Source organism: Aspergillus uvarum, assembly GCF_003184745.1.
Source record: "Aspergillus uvarum CBS 121591 unplaced genomic scaffold BO82scaffold_33, whole genome shotgun sequence".
In the NCBI taxonomy this organism is placed as follows: Eukaryota; Fungi; Ascomycota; class Eurotiomycetes; order Eurotiales; family Aspergillaceae; genus Aspergillus; species Aspergillus uvarum.
Window position 1 is genome coordinate 227,119 of NW_020291330.1, and position 23,049 is coordinate 250,167.

The 23,049-nt window shown below is 52.6% G+C and overlaps 6 protein-coding genes across 6 annotated transcripts; 1 reads left to right on the forward strand and 5 right to left on the reverse strand.

Annotated features, from left to right (window-relative positions):
• Positions 1-3: 3 nt before the first annotated feature.
• BO82DRAFT_355113 (3-demethylubiquinone-9 3-methyltransferase) lies at positions 4-1,491 on the reverse strand. Its single transcript, XM_025635355.1, has one exon. The coding sequence runs from the start codon at positions 1,158-1,160 to the stop codon at positions 162-164; it is 999 nt and encodes a 332-aa protein (XP_025491087.1). The 5' UTR covers positions 1,161-1,491; the 3' UTR covers positions 4-161.
• A 5,587-nt stretch (positions 1,492-7,078) lies between these two features.
• BO82DRAFT_355116 (uncharacterized protein) lies at positions 7,079-7,902 on the reverse strand. Its single transcript, XM_025635356.1, has 2 exons — positions 7,849-7,902; positions 7,079-7,430 (listed from the first exon to the last, which is right to left on the reverse strand). The coding sequence occupies exon 2, from the start codon at positions 7,415-7,417 to the stop codon at positions 7,181-7,183; it is 237 nt and encodes a 78-aa protein (XP_025491088.1). The 5' UTR covers positions 7,418-7,430; positions 7,849-7,902; the 3' UTR covers positions 7,079-7,180.
• Positions 7,903-8,272: 370 nt separating this feature from the next.
• BO82DRAFT_100760 (putative C2H2 finger domain protein) lies at positions 8,273-10,054 on the forward strand. Its single transcript, XM_025629728.1, has 3 exons — positions 8,273-8,784; positions 8,840-8,979; positions 9,043-10,054. Exons 1-3 carry the CDS (start codon positions 8,379-8,381, stop codon positions 9,811-9,813), a joined length of 1,317 nt encoding a protein of 438 aa, XP_025491089.1. The 5' UTR covers positions 8,273-8,378; the 3' UTR covers positions 9,814-10,054.
• Positions 10,055-11,098: 1,044 nt separating this feature from the next.
• On the reverse strand, positions 11,099-14,257 carry BO82DRAFT_337300 (RMD1 family protein). Its single transcript, XM_025633389.1, has 4 exons — positions 13,814-14,257; positions 12,126-13,725; positions 11,876-12,061; positions 11,099-11,787 (listed from the first exon to the last, which is right to left on the reverse strand). The coding sequence occupies exons 1-4, from the start codon at positions 13,862-13,864 to the stop codon at positions 11,516-11,518; spliced, it is 2,109 nt and encodes a 702-aa protein (XP_025491090.1). The 5' UTR covers positions 13,865-14,257; the 3' UTR covers positions 11,099-11,515.
• A 1,438-nt stretch (positions 14,258-15,695) lies between these two features.
• On the reverse strand, positions 15,696-17,858 carry BO82DRAFT_285355 (uncharacterized protein; the record flags this gene model as incomplete). Its single annotated transcript, XM_025631494.1, has 1 exon — positions 15,696-17,858. One exon carries the CDS (start codon positions 17,856-17,858, stop codon positions 15,696-15,698), a length of 2,163 nt encoding a protein of 720 aa, XP_025491091.1.
• Positions 17,859-17,985: 127 nt separating this feature from the next.
• On the reverse strand, positions 17,986-18,523 carry BO82DRAFT_100814 (uncharacterized protein). The gene has a single exon (XM_025629729.1). The coding sequence runs from the start codon at positions 18,386-18,388 to the stop codon at positions 18,113-18,115; it is 276 nt and encodes a 91-aa protein (XP_025491092.1). The 5' UTR covers positions 18,389-18,523; the 3' UTR covers positions 17,986-18,112.
• Positions 18,524-23,049: the final 4,526 nt, after the last annotated feature.

The following is a 23,049-nucleotide window of genomic DNA, read 5'->3' on the forward strand; positions in this document are numbered from 1 at the left end:
CAACATGACGAAAAACCCCAGTAGTCTATCCCTACACAGGTAGGTACATACAAATAAATACATAAATCTATCTATCATACAAATCGCTCTCTTCCACCCACGTAAGAAAAGCAGTCAGCCTTTTGTGCGAAGCTATTTCTCTCTCTCTCTCTGTCTTATCACTAAACCCCCTTCCGAACCGCCCAGAAGTAATTACCCCAACTCTCCGACCCAGGCACGAGCTTCCACCCGAACCCAGGGAAATACACCACCCCGACACACTTCCAGCGCATGCCCTCCAGCGCCGCGGCGCCCGCCCGAACCGCCCGGCCATCCGCCGCGCGCATCAGCCCCTCCTGCACCCACCCTTCCAACTCTTCAGGATTCACGAACTTCTGCCACTCGTGGGTGCCGCGCGGCACGACGCCGATGGGCCACGGCGCCTCGGCGATGACCTGGTTGACCAGCCACGAGGGGAAGGTGCGCGCGATCGTCGAGCCGATGAGCCAGCCGCCGGGCCGCACGAGCCGCAGGCAGTCCGTCAGGAACGACTGCGGCGAGATGCCCGCCGACGGGGTGGATTCGATGTGTTCGATGACTTCGAAGAGGGTGACGATGTCGTAGTTTTGCGCCGTGGTGGTGGTGGTGGCTGTTGGGGAGGGGGATGTTTGCTGCTGCGAGGCGATGAGGTCTTCCAGCGTGCAGTTCTTGTACTCGAAGCGGCCGCTGCGGAGGTGCGCGTCGACCGTGGGGTCGAGGCGCGCGTGGTCGCGTGCGATCTGGATCAGCGTCGTCGACGGGTCGATCGCTGTGATGGCGGCGGCCCGCGTCGGGGTCGCTGTCTGGGAGGTCGGGGAGGTGCTGATGCTGCGAGCGAGCGATTCGGCGAAGATGCCGCCGCCGCAGCCGATGTCGAGGTAGCGGAGGGTGTTCGGGGTGGTTGGTGCGGGAGAGGAGGGGGAGGTGGAGGAAGGAGGAAGGGCGTCGGAGAGACAGGTGGCGATGAAGTCGTGGCGGAGCGGGTTCATGAGATGCAGCACGCGCGAGGGGCCTTGCGGATCCCACCAGCTGCTGGCCAGGGCCGAGAAATGCGAAAGCTCATTTGCGGAGACGGAGCTGGTGGAGTGCGCGCGACGGGTCGCGAGGCGGTTGAGCGTGCGCAGAGCGCGGCGGGATGCCATGGTTTCTGGTGGTGGTTTGAGGAGGGGGGAGCGATTGTGGTGTTCTGCGAAGGAGGTGTGTGTCGATTGAAAGAGTATTGGTTGTCTGGTTGGTGGGTGTTAAGCTCCTTGGCTAAGATGTACGTCCGTTATGTGATGCTCGTACGGCCTATAAAAGTCGGATCAAAGCTGTGTTCATGATCGACGACTTGAAGGGATTGAGTATCTAGGACCGAAAGCTGAGCGCTGAGGTGATCTCTTGCTACACTGGGCAGAATTGAAGCCGAAGTTTGGTCGGCCGGACAGTCTGCGATGCGGAAAGCGGCGGGCTGAACAAACATGCCAAGCCGAGCTGGATGTTTGGCGACATTGACCAGTTGGCGTTTCTTGAGAACAGTGCAGTGTGTTTGCATGAGCCACACTTGCTTGCTTTTGGGACCTCCCAAGTAGACAGAGAAACTCCCTCTACAGGTAAGTTAACGATGGCTCTCGTACTGTTCAGTCAGTACACGCAAATAACATAAGGGACGATTTAGTTCACTCAATCAGCCAACTCACCGTCCACCGCTCTTTCGTTGCTAGACTCCAGTTTTCCGAACCAACCCTAACTAACCAAGCCAAACCCAAGAGAGGAGCCACCTCCGTCGATGTCGGTGTGGCGGCGTCTACTGAACAATAACCTACGTCCTCGTACAACCAGCACCATCTTCGTTCCCCTTTCTCTTCGGATCGCCAATCAACCCACGAGTAGTGGCGCAGACTGGAAACACAGAAGCAGGGGTGACCAGAAGAGAAACCCCTCCCTTTCTTCATTCCCTCCCCACCCTCCCCTCCCTATTCCACTACTTCCCTAATTTGCAAGTCTTCTACGCTGCTTCCAGAAACATTCCTAATTTAGCGCTATGGAGTCCAGCACCATAGTCCTCCACCCGGGTAAGTAGGGTTATGGGGCTCTGGTCTCCCCTTTTTCGTGTCATTGTGGATGAGCTGTCAAGTCAAGACTCGGCACCAAGGGGGGTCGAATCGAATCGAGGCCTCCTTTATTCGTGGATCATGATTCCTCGGAAGAAAGTTGTGCGTGGATGTCTCCGGGGCTTGGACGGCGGAGAGGAGTTGATGCTGCGCTTCGGCCGGAGCCTAGTGCTAGAAAATGACGGTGAAGGAGGGGATTGGGGAGGAGACTGGAAAACGGACTGGCGAGAGGGAGGGAAACCACGCTCACTTTACCGCTTAGAGTCTTAGTCCTCTCTCTCTAGTGTCGAGGTGGCTTCATTTTCCGGATGCCAGACTGACGATCAGGGTCGGTATGACGGATGGGGTTGGAGGGGAGCTGAGGCAGAGAGTGCACTATAGCCTGGTAGAGTAAGAGTCTATGTTGGTAGTTCGAACAGGGTGTCGATCAGACTAGGAGAGAGAACAGACGGTGTGGGAGACACACCTGAGGAGTCAGGACTCGGGGCAGACCTGCAAGAGCTTGCGTTGGTTCAACGGCAGATTGCCGATGGGTTCGAAATGCGAATACTATGTGATTGTCAATTAAGCACTAATTTAGTATGGGTGGTGTAGTTTAGAGGAACATGATGATCTCCGTATACCACTCTGGGTATAAGCCCATCGAGGGTTCTAGTACCGTACTAGGAGGCGAATGTTGCCGAGGCACGTCATGTGTGCTTCAGTCCTGCGAAGGGCTCTCTTCCTGCTCTACCGGATAGTCCGTGCTGGTTGCCTGATGAGGGCTTACCGGGAGGTTCCGTACGAAGTTTGACTGCAACTTGAGGTAGTTAGGTATCGGATGTACAGCACTGCTATAGATTATGTGTGCATTAAGTACGGAGCTCACAACAACGGAACCTGGCAGATGCGGGACATGTCCGAGTCGAGTAGGAAAGACAGTGCTCAACTGGCAGAAATTCTTCCCTAGGGGGCAAACAGTCTCGTTCGAGAGCGAGAGAAGTGTGGCATGCAAGGTTGGCTAATAAGATCAAGAGAAAACAGAAGTGAAAAGAGTTGCTCAGTGTTCAACCTGCAGGCCGGTGTCATACATCGACATGAATCTGATACCTGCCTGGTCCAAGCGCGGAGCACCACCGGAGATGCTTCTCCTGCATTTCTGCATGAGACAGCTGCTTAATGTGAATGTACAATGCCTCCTCATCAATCTAACGGCTGTTTACTACGGCACTACTAGACGCATCCCCCATCGTTCCGTGCAGTGGAAAGGCCTGGAGCGCAGTTGGCGCACTTCAAACCAGCAGATGAAACCTCAACCGACCAGTCGCAATGAAGTTGAGCCCGCTCATCCAATCGTCCTGCCCTCTGATTGATTCCCCCCTGTTACAACTGCAAGAATCGCTTTAATTAATTGACACGGCAGAGAGCGTCATGCTGCGGGATACTTCTCAATCGATCGCATTCTACCTTCCTTCCCTCCTCCCCCTTGTCAAGACTCCGAGCACCCCTGACTCCCTGAGTCTCATTGCCTACGTGTGCCAAGTCGAAGGAAACCAAGACTCGATTTAGGAAAGGCGACACGGCGATCTGCGAGATTGCGACGGAAATATGAATATCATTTTAATAAGAAAAATACCACCATTACGGTGGCCCAACGCCCCGAGACGGGAAGACAAGCGTGGGGCCCAGGAAATCATTTTCATTCTGATCCACGGCCAACACGGACGCTGCAGGGATGACCGGCAACGATGACGATGCGGACGGATCGTGATCATGATAATAATCCCATTCTTTGGTTCGGCTAGGGTGCTTAGGATGACACTCTGACCAGCGCATATTTTGGGTCTGCTGAGTGCTCCGTCTCCCGCCTCATGATCTCCAATGCGGACTTGGAGACTGAGAATTCGCGCTTGTCTCGAAGTCATAAATACACACGCACACACGCATACACATCCTACCAGAAGATTTGGACCCCAGACAGGGATGTGACACGGGCGTCAGGAGCAAGACATGGCCACCCACCGGCCACTTACCGGCATTCCAGGTGGGTGACGCAGCCGCACTGGCACATGGGAAGAAAGGCCTCTAGAAGCCTTCCTGACCTTCCATGCCCCCTTCCCCCCTTCCGACTTCTTCTAGAAGCTCAACGGAAGCCCATCCCCCCTTGGCACTTTTCCTTCATTGGCCGAATTGGTCTTGGTGCGATACTGGTCATCCAGTAGTGTGTCTCGGAGTGGAGCCACTTTCTGCACAAGGGAAAAGAAAAACACAGGTCAGGTCAGGTCAGGTCAGGATCAAGAAGGGGAAAGGAGAAGCTAACTCAGGGAGAGGGAGAAGTCATCAAGGTTACGACTGGTATTAGAGGCTGTCCCGGTTCGAATGTAAACAAAGAAGTATGAGGAAATAGAAGCATCATCATGGGCACTCATCTTCCAAGTCTTATCGGGAAGCGAGAAAAATAATGGACTGAATCGGAGACCCGGAAAAGGAGGAGGGCAGTACAGCTGAGTACGTATTGTACAGTGGAAACTGGAACTAGAACTGGAACTGGAACTGGAACACTGAAAGTCGCCTCGCTGCTGCTTGCTGCTGCTGCTGCTGCTGCTGCTGCTTCCGTCAGGTCCGTCAACAACTAGCAAGGCGGGCTAGGCGACTAGTCGCAGAAACTACACAGTAACAGGAAAGACAACCTGTCGAGTCGTCGACATTTTACTCCACGGCCCATCAATTGCTATTCCGATTCCTTTCCATTATTATTCTATTTATTTTGGTCCTTTGACCGTACTCCTCAACCTAAACCTAGACTCATTGCGACTATCACGAAGAAGCCCCATCAAGCTCTGCTTTTACAGTTACCAGTTAGCCCGTGTGTGCGCGTGTGGTCATCGCCTCTCCCATTGCCGCGACAGTCAGCATGCGGTCCTACGTGACATGCAGATCGGTGAGAGGTCCAGGGCAACCTGTCCCTGCAGCTGCGGTCGGACGACGGCGATGAAAGTGGGGAGAACTGTCTTGAACCAGGCAATGGTGTGTCCAAAGCTCCCTCTGGGCTTAATCTGCCAATCTGGGAACCATGCCCGATCCCTTTTTTTTTTTTCTTTCCACCTCCCCATCATTCGAAACTTTCTAGAAGGAAATTAACTTTCAACCGTTGCTCTGCCGTAACCACAGGCCAGGTTTAGGACCCCTCTCCCGAAAGGGGGGGGGGAAATCGAATTCCCTATTCCATACGGAGACGTACCGTATTATCATTATTCTCCGTCCCGTCGAACAGCCGGATCGCCCGGGGTCAGTCGCCCGCCACGGCTATTTGTCCTGTTCGTAATCTGGCGCTCTTCTTCCAATCCAGACTGTCCTGAAATTTCCAACCAGGAGGGCTGTTGACGAATGAGGAGAGTCGAATTCTCCCGACCGACAACTGTCCTTGTCCGACCCCAGAGGCCAGAGGAACAGCCCATGGCGATGATTATGACCTCAGAACAGGAGGGTAAGGTCGTCGCCATGCCAAAGGGTGATCCTAGGCGAACTGAACGTTTCACGCGGATTGATGCCTGATCGCGGCCAAACACTGAACTGGGACACTTGTGCAGGTTGCACGATACCGACACGGTCACCTGTTTAAGTTGAACCCATCTTCCCCTCCCCCCTGTGAAGGCGTCATCACCTGCAGGAACTCCCAACCAGGGGGGGAAGGCTGGTGGGGGAAGGGGGCAGAAAGAGGCCCCTTGAGAACATGTCCTGGGGTAAGCAGCACTTAAGCTTCCGAGACAGTGATGCGGTCACCGGTCTAGTTCCTAGCCTCGATTTCATGCACGATCAAAGAGGGGAATGGGAGGAGGGGTAGGGGGAGAGGGGGGTGGAAAAGGAACACCTTGGCCTCTACGTTCATTGTCTACTTGCTAAAGTATAGGTCAGGATGATGGCTGCTCGATCTTATTACCTGGCGGGTCGAAATCTCCTGAGCAAGGCGCGTTGTCCGACACGGTTCTTGTTTCCGCTAGGATCGTTCAGCATCATGGCGCGACCAGGAGATTCGGGGAGGGGACAGAGAAGATGAGGAGGTTAACATAAAATCAACATCGATGTGTCGGAGAAAGGTAAAATGAATGACCATAAGAAGCTCTCAATCAATCAAGCAATCAAATCAAACAACAAACCATAAAACTGAGAATATCAACAGCTATATCACCACGGTCTATCCATCATCCATCATCCATATGGATCGGCATCAACCCGTACCACCCCACCACCATCAGGAGGAGGCAAAGAAGGAGAAGTGGGAGCAGCGCGGATTTTCCCTCTATAGTTGTTCTGGGTATACTCTCTTTCTCGCACGGCCAGGAGAAATGAAAGCCACGTTGTGGAGCCGAGCGCTGACGGTGACCTTCTGGTGCCGCCAGCTTCTTCGGGCGTGAGAGTTCACTGGAGCCACTTGGGGCACGCTGTGGAAACGTGTAAAGCTGTAGTCTCGGACCAACAGGGCTTAGTCCGACTAATTTCACATAGAATAGGGAAAAATAAAATAAAATAAAATAAATCAATTAAAATAAAATTATTATTACTACCGGGCACTAGGAGCAACTACTAATAATAAGAAACACCAATTTTAACTAAGGTCACTAAACCAGCTAAGCTAAATTACCGGCTCTGCCTGGGGAGAAAAGGAATGTCTTCGAGTAGCAAATAAATAAGAAAAGAGAGGCACGCGCCGCATTTGCTCAAGAGAGAGAGAGCGCGCGAGAAAAAAAAAAGGAAAAGTGAAAGAGCAGAGAAGAAACTCCTCCTCCAGAAAACCGAAAAGGCAAGAACGAAATAGCAATAGAAAGTTTCGGGTGCTGCTGTATATTCGATACCAACCTGATACTCTTCCTTACCGATTCATTACATCTCCTCCAACTATTCTTCTCTTCTTCTTTACTTCATCAACCTGACATCGCCTGCCTGCCTGTCTGTCTGCCTGCCTGGTACTTTATTCCTTCCTTCCTTTGCCTCTCGTCTCCTGTCATTCTCTGATCCGAAACGAAACTGACATTTTCTTTTTATTTTCCCCCTCCAGTTCCAACTCTACCAACCAAGACTCAACACCCTCTTCATTTCCTCTGGGTTTCCGTGGTCATTCCTGCGTGAATCCAATCCCATTTGCGGTGGTGCGATCGTCTCCGATTCCTCCCTTCAGCTCCTGGAATATCCCCGAGAAGCTCCGTCGAAGAACACCTTTTTGGTGCATCTGTTTGACGTCCACGGATCTCCCGACGATCCCCTGCTTCAGCGCGCAACGTTTGCTGGTAACGAGCTGTGCTCAATCCCCTTGCAAACCTGTCAGCCATTTTCTCTTGCTCCGTAAGTTCCTCTCCGTGCGCTCGAATCGCGCTCCGCCCACCACCAATTTCCCTTCGCCGCCTTCCCGGGGAGGGGATCTCTTCCTGGCGCACTTCTACAAGCCTATTCTCAGGCACATAATTTCGGAATGGGCGCTTGCCGAATCTTTGCTTCTGCAGAGGTGGTGTTTTCGTTGGCGCATCGTCTTCTGTTGCAATCTCTTTTTTCTGGTTTGGCGCGCAATGTTGTTGGTTCAATGTCAATTTGCCTGCGCGAAAAAAAGAAAGAAGAAAAAAATAACATGAAGGAGATCCAATCACTTGCGCGTCTCCTGCAAAGAATATCGGCAAAGCTGGTCCAGTCGAACGCAGAAGATCTCACATTACATTTATGATTGTTTATGCGCAACTTACTAACCTCTCACAATCTTGTCACACAGTGCAGAAACAATTTACCCCGTCGCTGTTCTTACTACGACATACATACCCCTCCCTCTCCGCAGAGCGCTGTGAGTGCTATCTTTGAGTCCCGCCGAAACAAACCGACTGTGCCGACATTGGCGTGTTGCAAGCCCAGCCAATACCCCCCCCCCCCCCCCGGTGACTTGAGAATCCTTGCAAACTCGCGGCACAGACGTGGCGACACACTTTTCAGTGACCTAGACAACCTCGTGTGCCTGCCTGAACCACCTCGGATTTTGTTGAAGTGCGCTTCAACTTCCAACTTTCTCGAGACTTTCAGTATCGCTGCAGCCATCCGACCAGATTCCGATCGGTGTCTCGGCTTCTGCACCAACTGAACTGTTCCCGCCCATCTCGCAATACCACGGCTGCCGGAGTTACAGTCGTCGCTTAGAACCTCGAGAAGCAACGTCGTGGAGGAAATCTACGGCTCAGCACCAGAACGCCTTTCGTGGAGACCTGATCTGTCCCTGACTGCCGTTTTATCACTTCCCCGCGGGGTCGGGTCATGGACATCACAAACATCCTAAATAGAAAAGGTTCTACCGCCATGGTTGCCGCAGACACACCCTTCGATCCAGCGCACCTGGTCCCGAACCCTGGTATGGATCATTCGCCAAAGATGAAGGCGGAGCCTGGCGCCGAGCCTGGTGACCAACAGGTTCTTTCGTACCCCCATCATGCTCAGCTGAGTCAAATGCCGAACATGCAGCAAGATATGCGCTATGCGCCGCAGGCTCATCCCAACCAAGGATTGCCTCTTTTGCAAAACACCTTCATCCCCGGAGCATACGCTGGCGCTGGTCAATTACCAACCAATGTTCCCCAGGGCCGGCCGGATCCACCTCCGAAGACCTTCCACTGTGGAACTTGCAGCAAGGGATTTGCTCGTCGTAGTGACCTTGCACGTCACGGTAAGCACATCCTACACATCGTCAAGCAGCTGTTGACTCTCTAACGCCACTTCAGAGCGCATCCACTCGGGCATCCGACCCCACGCGTGTGATTGGCCGGGGTGCGGCAAGCAATTTATTCAGCGCTCGGCCCTGACCGTGCACGCTCGCGTCCATACTGGCGAAAAGCCACACATGTGTGAAAGATGCGGCAAGGTATGCATCATGTGGTTCCTTATATAAGCCCCACGGTCGCTAACCTTTTATCCTGATGTGTAGCCTTTTAGCGATTCGTCGTCTCTTGCTAGGCATCGCCGGATCCACTCCGGAAAGCGTCCTTACAAGTGCCCCTATGCGAACTGCCAGAAGACGTTCACTCGTCGCACTACGTTGACGCGGCATCAAAACCACCACACTGGGACCATTGAAGAGGCCGCTGCCGAGACTGAAGCCAATTTGAGGCAGAACAAGGAGCGGGCGAGAGTCTCAGGAGATATGTTCTCTGACCATGGCTCGGTTCATTCTACCCCTTCACCAGCGCATCATCCTGTGTCGCCTGTTGGCGATCTACCTCCGCTAAATATGCCCCGCTCCGACTACTATATGACCAACGGTTCCATTCCACCCCATGTCCGAGGTGGCTTCCCGCAGGTCAGTCCGCGAGCTTCTCCCACGGCCACGTCGCCCTCCTTGTCGAGCTATGGCAGTGCTCCGCATGTTCGACCTTCAATGACTTCGCATCCTTCGGGCTATGGGCCCCCTCAACCCCTCGAGCCGCCTGCCAACAACGATCACCGGCCCAACAGCGTCAGTGGTAGCCCGCATATGACTAGCTTGGGCTGGGCTTCCCCGTCGCATTCCAGCATCCCGTCTCCCGGCTCTGCTACCGACTTTGGTTATCCTGAGCCGAGCGGTGCGGCGTATGCGAGCTCTATGCCTCCCCACATGTACTTCCCGAGCTCGACCATTAGACGACCTGCCAGCACCGAACCGGACAACTATGAAATGAAGCCTAGACTTGGTGACAGTGCATGGTCCACTCCAGTTTAGTGTGGCAGTCTACTGGATTGCTTCAGCAAACGGCAGGGCCGTATGCTTGAAGTGATCAAGTGACCGGAAGCCGTTGACTTCTTCAGAGGGATGACTTGCACACCTTACCACCGGTGGAGTCAAACATCCAAGTTTGCTTTTCTATTTCCTTTGTTACATTTCCTTTGTTGCGTCGATGAGTTTCCTAGCATTTCCCACATCGTTCCTCATCCTTTACATCATCATCATCATCATCATCCTGGCATCTGTTTGTTTCTGTTGATAGGTTTGCTAGCAACATCATCATAGCATACACCAGTGTGGGTCTGGAAAAGAGCACTGGATGGAGTCCTGGCTGATTGTTATCGTTGTCTGTTTCCCCTTTCCCCCTTTCCATTTTGATTTACTTGTTGTTCTTTCCCAATAGCGAAATGACCCGGACGTGGAAGCATAGATAGAGTTGGAAAAGGTTGTTTATCATTTGGCTACAAGGCTCGGCTGTATGGGGTTTCAATGGGTGTCATCTGTGTCTTTGGTCTGGACTTTTTTCTTCATCTATCATTCATCTGCATTGTTCTATACCTACCTAATTTTTTCATCCGCATTTGTTCTTGCCCTCCCCCTTTTCCCTTGTTTCATTTGTTGTGATTTTTCCTTTTCCCTTGTTTCATTTGTCACTCCTTCCCGTACCTTACCTCCCTCGCACCGGCATCAATCCCGATTTGTAGATATCGATTGTTAGCATACTACATACATACTCTTCCCCGTCGCTACTACATAATCAATTGTGTTCTAGAGATTTCATCCCATCCTGCTCTCGAGCGTTCGTAAGAAGAATTTCACATGTCTCTATCTAAAGCATGGGACGCTCTTCCATTCGGAGTAGCAGTACTCCGTCGATGTGCGTACACAATCCGCGATGACGTCACATAAGCTTGTTAGTACTATAACCAGACCTCCCCTCTAAGTCACCTCAAGAGCACAACGGCAATACCACAGAAAACAACGGTCTACCTGTCCAGGCTTGGATTTGGCTTATCTTCTACTTCCATTTTGCGACTAGGGGCTTCGAACAAAGCTACCATAGCAAGAGGGTTCGCGATATGCAGCCCGATACATAGAGACCAATGAAACTCTGGGCCTAACGGAAAAGGGGGAAGCTTAAGTTTGCGAGAGACAGAGAGAGAGAAAGCAAGAATAATTCAAACCGAGAATCAGAAGCCTGCTGTGCTTGCCTAATTGATATCAAATGGATTACCGCGATAAGAGAATCAGAATAATGGAAAAAAAAAAAAAAAAAAAAGAGGAAAAAAGAGAGAAGGGCTAGGGGGGGAGGGGAACAGGGACAGTTCTTAGGATGGTTTGGTGCTTCCTTTCCCCATGTGCCTGGGTGCCTGGGTGCTTGAATGGGATGTGAGGTGTTGGCTTTGGGAGGAGGGGGGTTGACTCGGTCGTTGTCTGGATGTACAGTGGTGTTTGTTCAGTCCTTGGGCCAGGAGTACCTTGAGGACCGAAGGGGTGGGATGGCGTCACATGACCGAGTACAGGAATTGGAAGTGGGTAGAGCGTGATCACTGACTGGTCAAGCAGGGGGTTTCGGGATCGGGTTCGCAGGATTAGTTCAGTGTCGGGATCCTGAGCGCTAATCTAAAGGCATCGAGAAGGTTTGAAGAGGTAGATAGGAGACACGAGGGGGGTTTCTTTTTCTGACTTCCTCCAGTTCCTAGTAAGGTGATCCCATGGTTGGCGGTGTGGTGTTCATCAATCCGTTACCGGGCAATTGAGCGGGACATGAGCATGCGCACGCGGGGTTGCTGCTGCTGCTGCCACCTATGGCCCGGGCGAGGACATTGGCTGCGAGAGAGCTTATAGGTGTGGTAGCTGTGGCTGAGGCACCTCCTTCACGGGAGGAGAGAAGCCCGAATCGGAGGAAGACTTCGAAGGTGGTGACGAGGATGGAGACGCAGATGAGTACGATGATGATCCATGTTTGGTCTGTGGTTTGGTTTGTCAGGGTTACTATCAGATCTTATACTTGGGGGAAGATTGTGTAAAGGGTGGGTTAGGAAGGTGTCGGCCTTACGGGAGGTTTTGTTGTCGGCAATCGAGTCGGAAAGAATCTCCGCCAGGTCAAGGAAGACTTTACAGCGCTCGTTCAGAACTTGAATTCGAGGCTTGATCTCGAGGTACTCGCGCACAGCGATATAGAGGGGGTACAGGGTCGGCTCGCTTTCCCAGAAGAAGTTGGGAACGTCCAGAACGTTGGATGCTGGTTTGGGTTGTCAGTGTGTGAGACTTGAATGGGGGATTGGCTCAAGTGCGAACAAACGTACACAGATTCACTTCCACACGGCTTTTAAACAAACTGCCCAGAATGCGGAACACTTCCTCTCGTTTCATGCCAAGGTTGCCTGTCATGGCGAGTCGGCGGGGGACGTCCTTGGCCTCGGCCATCTGGCGAGCCATAACCTCTTCGAAGAAGCAGAGCTTGGTGCTTTGTGCGATGCCATGACTGATGGCCAACTTGATCATGTGGTCGCCGCTGCGAAGAGTGATCATGTCGTTGTAAACGCGCGGGCGAGAGATCTCCGTCGAGTACTCGAAATGGAACTCCTCCGTCTCGAAATCTTCCTCCTGCAGGGGCAAAGTCGCCAACGGGATTGGAGACCCGGTCACGGACGACGTTGCAAATGCCAAATCGGCGAGGAGATCCTTCTCCTGTTTTTCGGTGAAATTCCAGAACACCACTACTCCGTAGCTGAACACGAACATCTCCGCGACATTATACGGCAGACGTGTGGCTGCTGGTGCCGCCACGGCCGTCGCGTCCGCTGGAGCTTGATGACCCGAGCCATCAACGTCACCCATGAAGGGCTGCGCCTCGGAGCCAGGCACGGAACGATGCTCCTCTTGTTCCTCCTGTTGCGGGTGGTGCTCTTCCTCATCCCCGTGTCGCTGCGCCTCACTGTGCTGCTGATGCGACGACCGGTGCTCATGACGTCCGCCAACAACCGAATGCTCCTCCGCATCCACCAGATAATCCTCGTGATGATCCCGCAACTCATTGCGCTCGATCTCCTCGTCCAGGATCGACTTCCCGCCCGGCTTCTTCACCATGGGGCTACTCCTCAGCCTGTACCCATCCAGGCCCGGCAACAGCGGCAGATGATACGCCGTGTACAAACAATCGTCATACAGCTTCGTGCGGCCGCCATGCCTCTCCTTCACAAACGAGGCCAAGGAGCTCATCTTGTACGCCTGCGCCGTGCAGTAGGCCGTCACCCGCGCCAGCTTCTCGGCGCGACGGGCCTTGGGCAAACGCTCCGCGTAGCTCTTGGCCTTCTCCGGCGCGACCTTGCGCTTGCGCAGCAGCTCCTCGTCCGCCAGCAGCGGCGCGATATCGTTGTCCACGCCAAAGTCCGCGCCGTCCAGCCGCATCTTCTTCTGCGCGAGGAGGGTCTGCCGCACCGCCTCGGGGTCCAGGTTCTTGTCCCGGGCGACGCGCTGCACGAACTCCTCGTCCACGGCCTCCTCGTCCTCCTCCTCGCCTTCGTCCTCGTCGTCTTCCGGCAGCCTCCCGTCCGCTTCGGGGAGCAGGACGAGCTTCTCGCTGACCTTGGTGGTGCGGGGCGGCAGCCGCGGTTGGGCGGCGAGGCGTCGGATCGTGGCCGCCGCGGCACTGCCGCTGGCTGCGCCGATGCTGCCGCCGCTGGAGGAGCCCGCTCCGCCGGCCGCGGCCCCGATCAGTCCGCCGGCGGCTGATGCGATGCGGGAGCGGGGCCGCGTCCGGGCGCCCTGTGGAGCGTACCGTTGTTGCATGGAGGGCACGTCGGAGGTGTATTGTAGGACGTTGTCGACGGTGATGAAGCGGGTTGCGGGGGAGCGACGGCGGCGGGGTTGGGAGGATATTTGTTGATCGCGCGAGTCGGTTACCTAGTTCCAAGGGGAGCATACAGTGAGTATCGACGTGTAGGGAACTAGAAGTCCGGACGAGAGAACGCCAAGATTGATGGCTACTTACCAGGACATGGGGGCTTCGTTGTCCCAGCCCTCGGCCTCTTGAGGGATTCATGATAATGGGTAATCGGCGGTATCAAGGACAGCTCCTGCAGATTAAAAGAGCCTTTCGCTCCGAGAAACCTGTGATGCAGCAGTGACAACAGTAGCTGTAATGATGCGCGAGCGATGCACTGGAATCTAAGCCAGAGATCCCAAGAGTTGTTTAGAGACAACTGGCTAACCGATCGGGAGGAGCGAGGGGAGGTTGAAGAACTATCCGCAACGCGCAGCTCGAAAGTCGGTCACTCTCGCCCGGAAGAGCCCCCACCACGAAAAAGCAAATAAGAGACGGATGCCAGCCTTCAATTGGAGTCACGTCGCACTTGTTGATACCGTGAAAATAGGGCCTCGAAAATCGACGAACGATGGCTGAAATGGTGAGAGAGGTCTCAGCAAGCGCATGCTTTGCCCCGGGGGAATAATTTCGTGGTTCAGTTCGGGTCGCCGATAAAGCACCACCAGCAGCTGATGCTACTTACCGCCTGCCGAAAAAGACCGGCAGATGACGTCGGTCTAGACGCCCGCCATACCAGACAGTAACGATACTGGTATTGAATACCAACATAGGCTGGAAAGATACCGTACGGAAATTACAGGAATGATTGAGACAGCCACGTGCGCAGGGTGGGGGCGGCTGTTCCCTGATCAGGATTAGCGGGGATTGTCCATCAATCATCAACAATCATCCAGGGTTGATCCGGGGTAAATTTGACTTACTCAGTAACTTCTCCCTCAATTGAATTGTAGTCAACAGTCCATGTACTGGACTCAGCAGATATGCATGTTTCGGTTTCGAGTAACACTTTGGACTGACTTGAAGATGCTGTGTAAGGAACAGTACAAGTACCTGACCTAGGGGTTGGGAGCACAAGACAGGAGAAGAGTTAGTAGATAAAAGAGGGGAGACGAATGGGGCGTCCCTGGAAACATTACTCCGAAAACTAGTAACTCCCCTACTAGGCTTTCTCTCCTCCCTCTTTCTTTCTCCTTTACTTTTCTCAACTTGGGGTGGGGTTTAGATACTGCAGGGAACCCAGCCAGCACCATAACGTCAGCCACACACACACACACGAGGGGCAAAGAGGCTTGCGGCCCAGATTTAGCATCGTGCATGACCTGAAGTTCTCAATTCCCTCGTTACCTGAGTACAGTACTGTACACGAGAATTAAGGCAGGAAGAGCAGGGGGTACCTCCGTCAGGCTGCCCGGCCAGGCATATTCATCCGATCCCTCCGATTGCTGCTGCGAATCCTCGCGGCCCACCTCCCCATTGACCTTGACTCGTTCACCCACCGGTTGGAAGGCATGGAATCTAGAATTACAGAACAGAACTTACAGGGAACTAGACCACTGGCGTATCAATCAGTATTCTCATTGGTTTCCTATCTCGTTTAATTCTACCTCTCTTCCTCCCCGAGGCTGCTGCAAGTTTGTCCTACGCAGGACCAACTCCTTGCAGCTGCCTTGCGTCCCGGCCGCCATGACAAGTCCGGCCGCCGAGTTAGCATCATAGTATTAGTAAATCATTCCACTTACATGCACGGGCGCTACCCCTAAGAGACAGCGACTGCGTGATATAGATATGCATATGAACAAGACAAAGGAAAAGAACGATAAATGAAAAACATCAAAACCATGCAAGGAAAAACATGAAACATCACAGACGCCCCCGAAGCATTCTGGTGATCTGCTTCGTTATGCAATCAACATACAATGTCCAAAAAATCGGCAGCAATAACGATTGGCCACCCAAAAGCCTGTGCTGTGAATGATCTGGGCCTTCTATCCAAGACAAAAAGTAAGACATCGAGCCCACGGCGATATCCAATGCGCTGTCGTCAGTGTCAATCCCTTAACCGTCGGTCTTCGTCCCAGATCTCCTTCTTCATCCTTTGCAGCCGAACGTGTTGCTTCTGAAGGCGGTCTATGTCTACCTGAGACGGTTTCGCTTGCGACGCTAATGATTCGTGAAGCGCGTAGTACTTGGCATAGTATTGTTTGAATTTCCGCGACTTCTCGTGTAGCTGCTGCATGAGCAGTTCACGACTAAGCGGCGGCGAAGCACTGCCAGTACTGCCACTGGAAGTGCTTACTGCCCGTCGCCTCTTATGCTCCAAGTCGCCCGTAGTCCGACCCTGGCCTGGCACATGGGATGAAGGTCGATCCAATTCCGCCTTGCGTTTTAATGGATTCGCAAGCTCAGACGGCTTGGCCACCCCATTCGGCTTTGTCACTTTTCGAATTGTGGGGGCAGCCGCTGCGAGAGGTCGGGTTGGCTTGGAGATTTGAGTGATGAGCGGAGAAGAGGAAGAACTAGACGAATTATTCTGGCTTGATGAACGGCTGCGGCTTGGGACATCAGAAGCATTCGTCGGGGGCGACGATCCAAGCGGCGACGGTTTCACAGGGGACTTTAGGGCAGGCGGTCGCGCAGAAGGGGGTCTCTTCGCAGCAGGAGGTTTGCTAGAAAGTTGAGGAGAAGATTCGGCTTTGATCATAGGGTCCAGCTGTTCCACCTTGGGTGTCGGCACGTGTGATGATTCCCTGTTCGAAGCTGTCTCGACCGGTTTACTGGCAGGCTTTGTTTGTGGTTGAAGTTTGGTGGGCTCTGCCGGAGGCTTGTCTGCGGACGAGGCATCGCGCAGATCCGTGTCCTCCTCATCAGAATCGTGTACGAATTCCGCTGATTTGAACTTGGTATCCGGTTTTCCGGCGGGTTTCCGCTCAGCCTTCTTTGTCACGCGACCAGTCAATGTACTATTCGCTGCAGCCTTGACTTTGGGAGTCGGGCGCTTAAGCGGCGTATCCTTATCACCAGCCCGCTTCTTAGCCACGGTAGGCACAGACCTGGGAGCTGATGTAGGCTCCCCAGCCCTGGGGGTGAGGCCAGATGCACTGCCTTTGTCGGTATCTTGGCCGGTCATGTAACCGTCTTTGCCATTGTCATCGGATGGTTGCACTTGGATCCGTGGGGTCAGGGCCTTCTTGATGGGGCCTGTTCGCAAGTCCAGCCGAGAAAGGCACTTGCCCTTACCCCGTTCCTCTTTCGGCAAAAGCATCTGCCAGAGCTTGTCTGAGCGGGAGATCCGCATGCGATCGAATGCAGAGATAGCATTGTCAATTGCCTCCTGGCGGTCTTCCTGAGACAGGTACGGGAACTTCCAGACGTCGAGATCTTTGTAGGATTTATCTCTAAGGTCGTACTTCTCCGGGTTGATTCGGTTCTCCAGGCCATATTTCCGGGCCAGGGTCTCGCAGTCTTCGAGGGAGGAACGGGTCTGGCGCGCCAGGAACTGGGCGGACACGGCGCGAATAGCGAGCAGGTGGATGAAGGGGACCTTGAGGGCTTCGAGGCGAATCCGGTCTTTATTCTGAGACAGGGGTGCAGAGGTGGGCGTGAGAGGGGTTAGGGGACCTCCCGGAGATCGAGCCACTCCCAGAGCTGGGCTCGACGACACCGACCGATTGGCAGCAGTGAGCAATCGATCTTTCTCCAGTTCCACTTTGCTGCGAGCCAGACGGGCGGCCTGTTTGCCGGTGCTCGACCGACCGTCCCCCGCCCGGAGAGCTCGTACATCATCACCAGCATTGATGAAGTGTGTTTTGCCCTTTCCCCTTTCGAAGGCATTCAAGCTTTGCTCGAGGTTGGCCAATGCCTGATCTGTGGCGGCGGTAGCCTCCTTGGCCTTCTGAACCTCCAAGCTATGACTCAAAACACCCGAGAAGTATAGGTTCTCTTTATCAGTGGCATTGCTAGTGTAGAGCTCGGATCGGTGCGTTTCGAGACGGGAGTGGAACGAATGGGATTTGGTGCCGTAGTGGAGGGACGGATGTTTTCCGAGGCGAAGCCGAGCTGTTTGATCGTTGCGAAGGCTCTGAATAAGTTCGTCGAGGGTGCTCTGCGCGAGATTCAAGCGCATTATTTGAGGTGGTTTGGCGGCGGCGTCGTTGCTGTGGTTGTCTCTCCGGAGAGACACCCCGGTCTCGGGAACCTCCAGGGCGGACATGGGGAGGCCGTAAGAGAAACAATGCGGGTCGAGGGAGAGACAAGAGACGTTCGACAGGACGAAAGGCGTCAGAACGAAGTTAACAGTGAGTAGTAGCTGAGAGTGTGAGCTCCTCTGGTCTTCAGGATCCGAAACAGAGGCGGATGGCAGCGTGGGTGCTGCAGGTCAGCGGCCGAATGCACGGGAAGGCGAAGCAAGACAATCCGCCATAGATCGAGCAACACAGTGGGAAGAGGATTGGAGGAGTCTGCAGGCTATAGAGCAAACGGGAATGGGAGATTAGCAAGACCCATGGCAAGGAAGTTGGTCCTGTAGTAGCTGGGTATGTTTTTGGTAGAGAGCGTCACAAGTGGGAGGAAAGGAGGAAGGAGGGGGAGGAGAGAAAGAGAAAGAAAGATGAGATGAGATGATGCCAAAGGAACGGGGATGCGAGTGTAAGGCGGCCTTGGAGCGGAGAGCGTAAAGAGAGCGTCAGGACCAGAACTAAGAAGTGGGGAGAAAGCGAAAGGCGGTATGGTAATGAAACCCATGGAAAACCAGGTATTGTACCTTTTTATTTCCCTTTTCCTTTTTTCGTTTTATTACTCTTTGGGCCAAGGAGTGTAGAAAGAGGTCCAAAGAGAGTGAAGGAGGGTGTGTCAAGGGCCCACTGAAGGTTAATGAAATCACCCGGCAAAGAACAATAGTCAGGAATTAATTAAGAGCGTTCAAGGGAAAAGAACCATTAATAATAATAGCACCTTTTTGAGGGGGGAAGGGCAAGGAATTATTTTTTTTTTCTTCCTTCAAAAAAAGAACCACTAACTACACCCGACCAGTTGAGACTAGGAGAAGGTTAGGTACGAACTAAAGAGCATCAGCATAGGTGATTAGGAGCCATCCCATCTCCATCATACGCAGCACCAAACGAAAATTACCACTGCCATTGAACCTTGTAGGGAATTATTGCCTAATGCCCACCAAATGATGTTATACTACAATAGCATTCTACTCTCGCTACTTGAAACCAACACAAATTCCGCCACTCACACAAGTCTATCAAAATGGGCAGATTCATTGTAAAGTGTCGGTGCATGCAAGATTCAAAGCAGCACCCGCAAGACAATCATCCCGGGAGACAAAAGAGGCGGAGAGAAGAAAAGGCAAAAGTGGGGAAAGATCTCAACGCAAGGCGAAGATCCATAGGCTTTCATTCCTTTTACTATGGCATTCCCAAAAGAGCCTAAGAGGAGGAGATGGCGGAAAAGTCTAAGCCTGCCTTTGAAGTACTGTACAATAAAGAGTACTAGGTATTTGGACAGCCTCCCTCATCTTTCGAAGTGACATCCGTTGATCAATTCGATTGTCCCAGCTGGAAAACAACAGCGCGGATCAATGATTGTTCGTCATAATCGATGAATGGGAGGGGGGCGCTGAAGGCTAGCAGCCACTAGTCAAGGCAATGTATGGAGTTAAGAAGTCCCCAGCCCTGGCCTTTCTCCAGATGGTCCCCAGGAGGAGTGAGCCTGGAGAGAGAAGAGCGGACTTCTCTTCTCGACCTTTAAATTCGACAGTGGTAGTCAAATCCTTGACGGGCGGAGAAGGGATGCGTGTAAGGTACTCACTCCGTGGAAGTTTAAAGCTACGTAAAGCGGGTATTATGAGCATACTGTATTGTACCTTAAGACTGGACTTACTGGTAACTTACAGCCTGTAATCTTGTATAGCGGTATTACCGTCCCGATCTGAACTGAATTCAGGAAGGTCGGGTTCTGGAACAATTGATCCCTACCCCGATCAATCCGCAGGACAAGATGGATAGATCGCATTGGTCATGGACTTTCTTCAAAGACAATTCTGTTTATTCTGTCACTTCTCATGTTGCATCCTCCCATTGTGCGTGTGTATGTACGTAAGTGTGTGCATGACCTTGAAAAAGAGCACCCTCCTGAACCTGTTCCCCTCGTTGCTCTTGTGAAGCTCAATCAGAAAGAATGTATGATCTCATTGCCCGGCGGTCGAGTGACTGATTTTTGAACCTTTCTTTTTTTTTTGACGTTTTCCCAGGGCCTGAAAGCCTATCTTGGCGCACTGGAACCAAAACCAATTTACTCTGCACAGAAATTGATTTATGGTACCTACCGTACCGGACGTGCTGTAACTCCGACTTGTACGACCCCAAACTGAACCAACGCAAGTGGTGTGTGGTGTGGTACATGTACGGAATGGAACGGTGCTGCCAGAAATCAAGGTCCTGTGCCTTGACTACTTTGGGTCTCCGTTGCTAACTCAGCAGAAGACCAAGCGTGAGCGTGTGTGCGTGCCTATTCTTTTCTACGCCATGGCCATGTCTCCTGCCATCCGGGCGCCCCCACTACCATCGGACAAGAATGATAGGTCTCCGGACACTCCAAGCCCACCTTTGCTGTCTGGCTGCCTTGGTTACCCATTGGATCATTGGATCATTGGATCCTTCGTCCTGGGAGCCAAATGATCAAGAGCCTCCTCCTTGTTGTACAGCTGTATGGCCATCCATGGGCTTTGAATGTGAATGTGAATGACAACGACGATAAATAAAGAATGACCCGGAGAAGTCAAAAAGAATCCTGTACGAAAGTGGCGCGGGGCTGCCGAAATCCAGATTCAGCGGTAGTATCGATTCCATGGGACCTCTTCTATGTCTTGGCACCGAGGGAAGGATGTTTGGCCAATGCATGTCATTGTATCCAGGAGCTATGTTGGGTGACACGGGCGGAAGGACATTACTATTACTGTGTAGTGATAGAGAACAGAAAAAAGACGTCGATGTGGCGAAGAGGATCTTAACACACTGCCTGTGAGCCAGACAAAGGTAGGCAGGAGAGCAGCTCACGGCTCAGCAGGAATGATGTTAAGCTGACGGTCACATTGAGAGCTGCTGCTGCTGCTCCCTCCTATTCAGGGTATTTGTTTCAGAATTGAGGGTGGTTTGGATTTTCCATGGTCAATCGACGGACCATCACCCGTCGTCATCGGCAGCCATCCCATGATTGATTAATACCAGGTACCAACGCTGTCACAGGATCACATAACCTCATTTGAATCAGTGGTTCAGCGTGACGGTAGATCATCCGCCGACCAGCCTCGACCCTTTCCCACCCAAGCTTTTTTGGGTTTCGCCTCCCCCAAGAAAGTCAGAAAGGGACCCGAAAATACGCGCAACATCTCACAGCCTCAACCAGGAAAAAAAAAAAAGAGAGAAGAAGGAAGAGACGAGAAAGAAATATGGTTAGCCTTCAGATCATGCAGAACAGGCGGGAACAGTGACAGAGAATAGCTTGATACGGAAGCACAGGTTGACTGCAGTGGTGTTGTTCGGACTTGAGATTAACTAGATGAATGACTGGAGGTAAAACTGGAAAACCACACGAGTTTCTCCGTCGGGTTGAACAATCCGACCCGGGACCAAGTCACGGGTAGTGAGGTAGACCAGGTAGCTGAGTGATAGGTCCGACTTCATTTACGGATACTACTTGTACTAGGGAGTTATATACTCTTACAATCGTTTGGCAGGGCAGATTGCAAGGATAGCAGGCATGGTTACAGCCAGTAGCGAGTAATGCCGCATTGATTGATCGGATGCAGCAGTCGCTAGATCGCGGAAGCAGACTGGTTGGTAGACGGCAACCTGCCCTGTTAAGATCCCAGCCCTCAGTGCCAGTGCAGCATGTCGGCCGAGGCCTAACCGAAACAGACCTACCGGATGATCCTTCGTCTGCGAAGTTCTCTCCAGAGATCCATTGGATAAAAGCCTCCCTTCTCATACTGATGAGGGTATTTAGCGGCAATGCTGGCTCAGCTACCGATTAGTAAGTAATGGTAGTAGTAGTCAGACGAGGGGTTCATGGTTAAGACACGGCTGATCAAGACAAGAAAAGACGGAGTGTCAGATCGTAGGGAAACAACAAGAAGAACAGCAAGAGTTTCATCAACGAAAGAACTATTGGCTCGCGTTTACCCAGAACCGGATGGGCCAGTCTCTGATCATTCCGGTTCAGTAATGAAGGGATGGAACCAAGGTTAGCCACTGCTAAACTGCTAGTCATTCCGGAGAACGGATAGTTGACTGATGACGGTTGCCGCCTTCCTTCCTTCCCGATCTCGGCAGCAGACGGTTGATACCTAGTAGGTTGGTTGCAAAGCCATTTTATTGACCGTGCATCTATTCCAAAGAGCCGGGTTTGGCTGTAGATGGAGAAGCAAGCAGATCCAGAAGTAGTAAATAGTTAGTAGTAGTTGAACCCACTTTAAGTGTAAGGTGACTAAGGTCAGTACATAGAGGTGGGGAAAGAATGCCCACAGGCACTCGGACCTCCAAACCCTTCGTGGTAAATCTGCCAACACCGGTACGGAGTAGACTAAATGTGTAAACTAGCCGACGCGAGAGACCCCGTGTGTTAAGTACAGAGATACTTACAGTATGGTCCTGCAGGTGCGTTTTCACATCAGCTCATAGTTGATGTTCGCACCTTGCTGGACAACTGGATCGTCCTAGAGCTGCGTGTCAATGATTGGCGAGGCGGTCCACGTGTGACTATGCTTGCAATGTGAAGGAGAGGGCAAACAAAGCACTGCACCAGAGCAAGATGGAATTACCTGTAGTTCTCACTGTGGTAAGGGTGTTTTCCTGATGAAAGAAAGTGCCTAACGTTTGCCACTGCTGCTGAGAGAAGCCGCTATTAAGGGTAAGATGGGCCCTGCCGTGAGCTTTTTCACCTTACGACTCAAGTTACCACAATGCGTAGCGCAGCAGGTGGACAGACACACTCTACACTATACCTTCCAGTCTTAGTGTTGCTGCGGTGGCTGAACACAATGTGCATTTACTTGCATTGCAGTTTTCTCTTTTCCTTTGCCTTTCCCATACCGATCATTCAGGGTCAGTGGCGTGATAGAAGTAATCGAAGGTTGCCCTGCCAGAGATCGTGCCCTACTTGTTATGAGGGCGATATCAGTCGGCCTCACCGCGCGCCCGCCGCGGGTGTGGGCGCGCGCGTGTCCGGAACGGGAAAGGGCAGTACGTATCCATGATACTACTAAAATGTACAGTACTGATATCACTGGGGTCATCCAAATGCGCGTCAAGCCGCCGGAATCGTTCTCCAGAAATTTCTTGCCCGGTCGGTCTTTTGATATGTTTTTGACTGCTGGGGGCCATGGATTTCTGACAGGA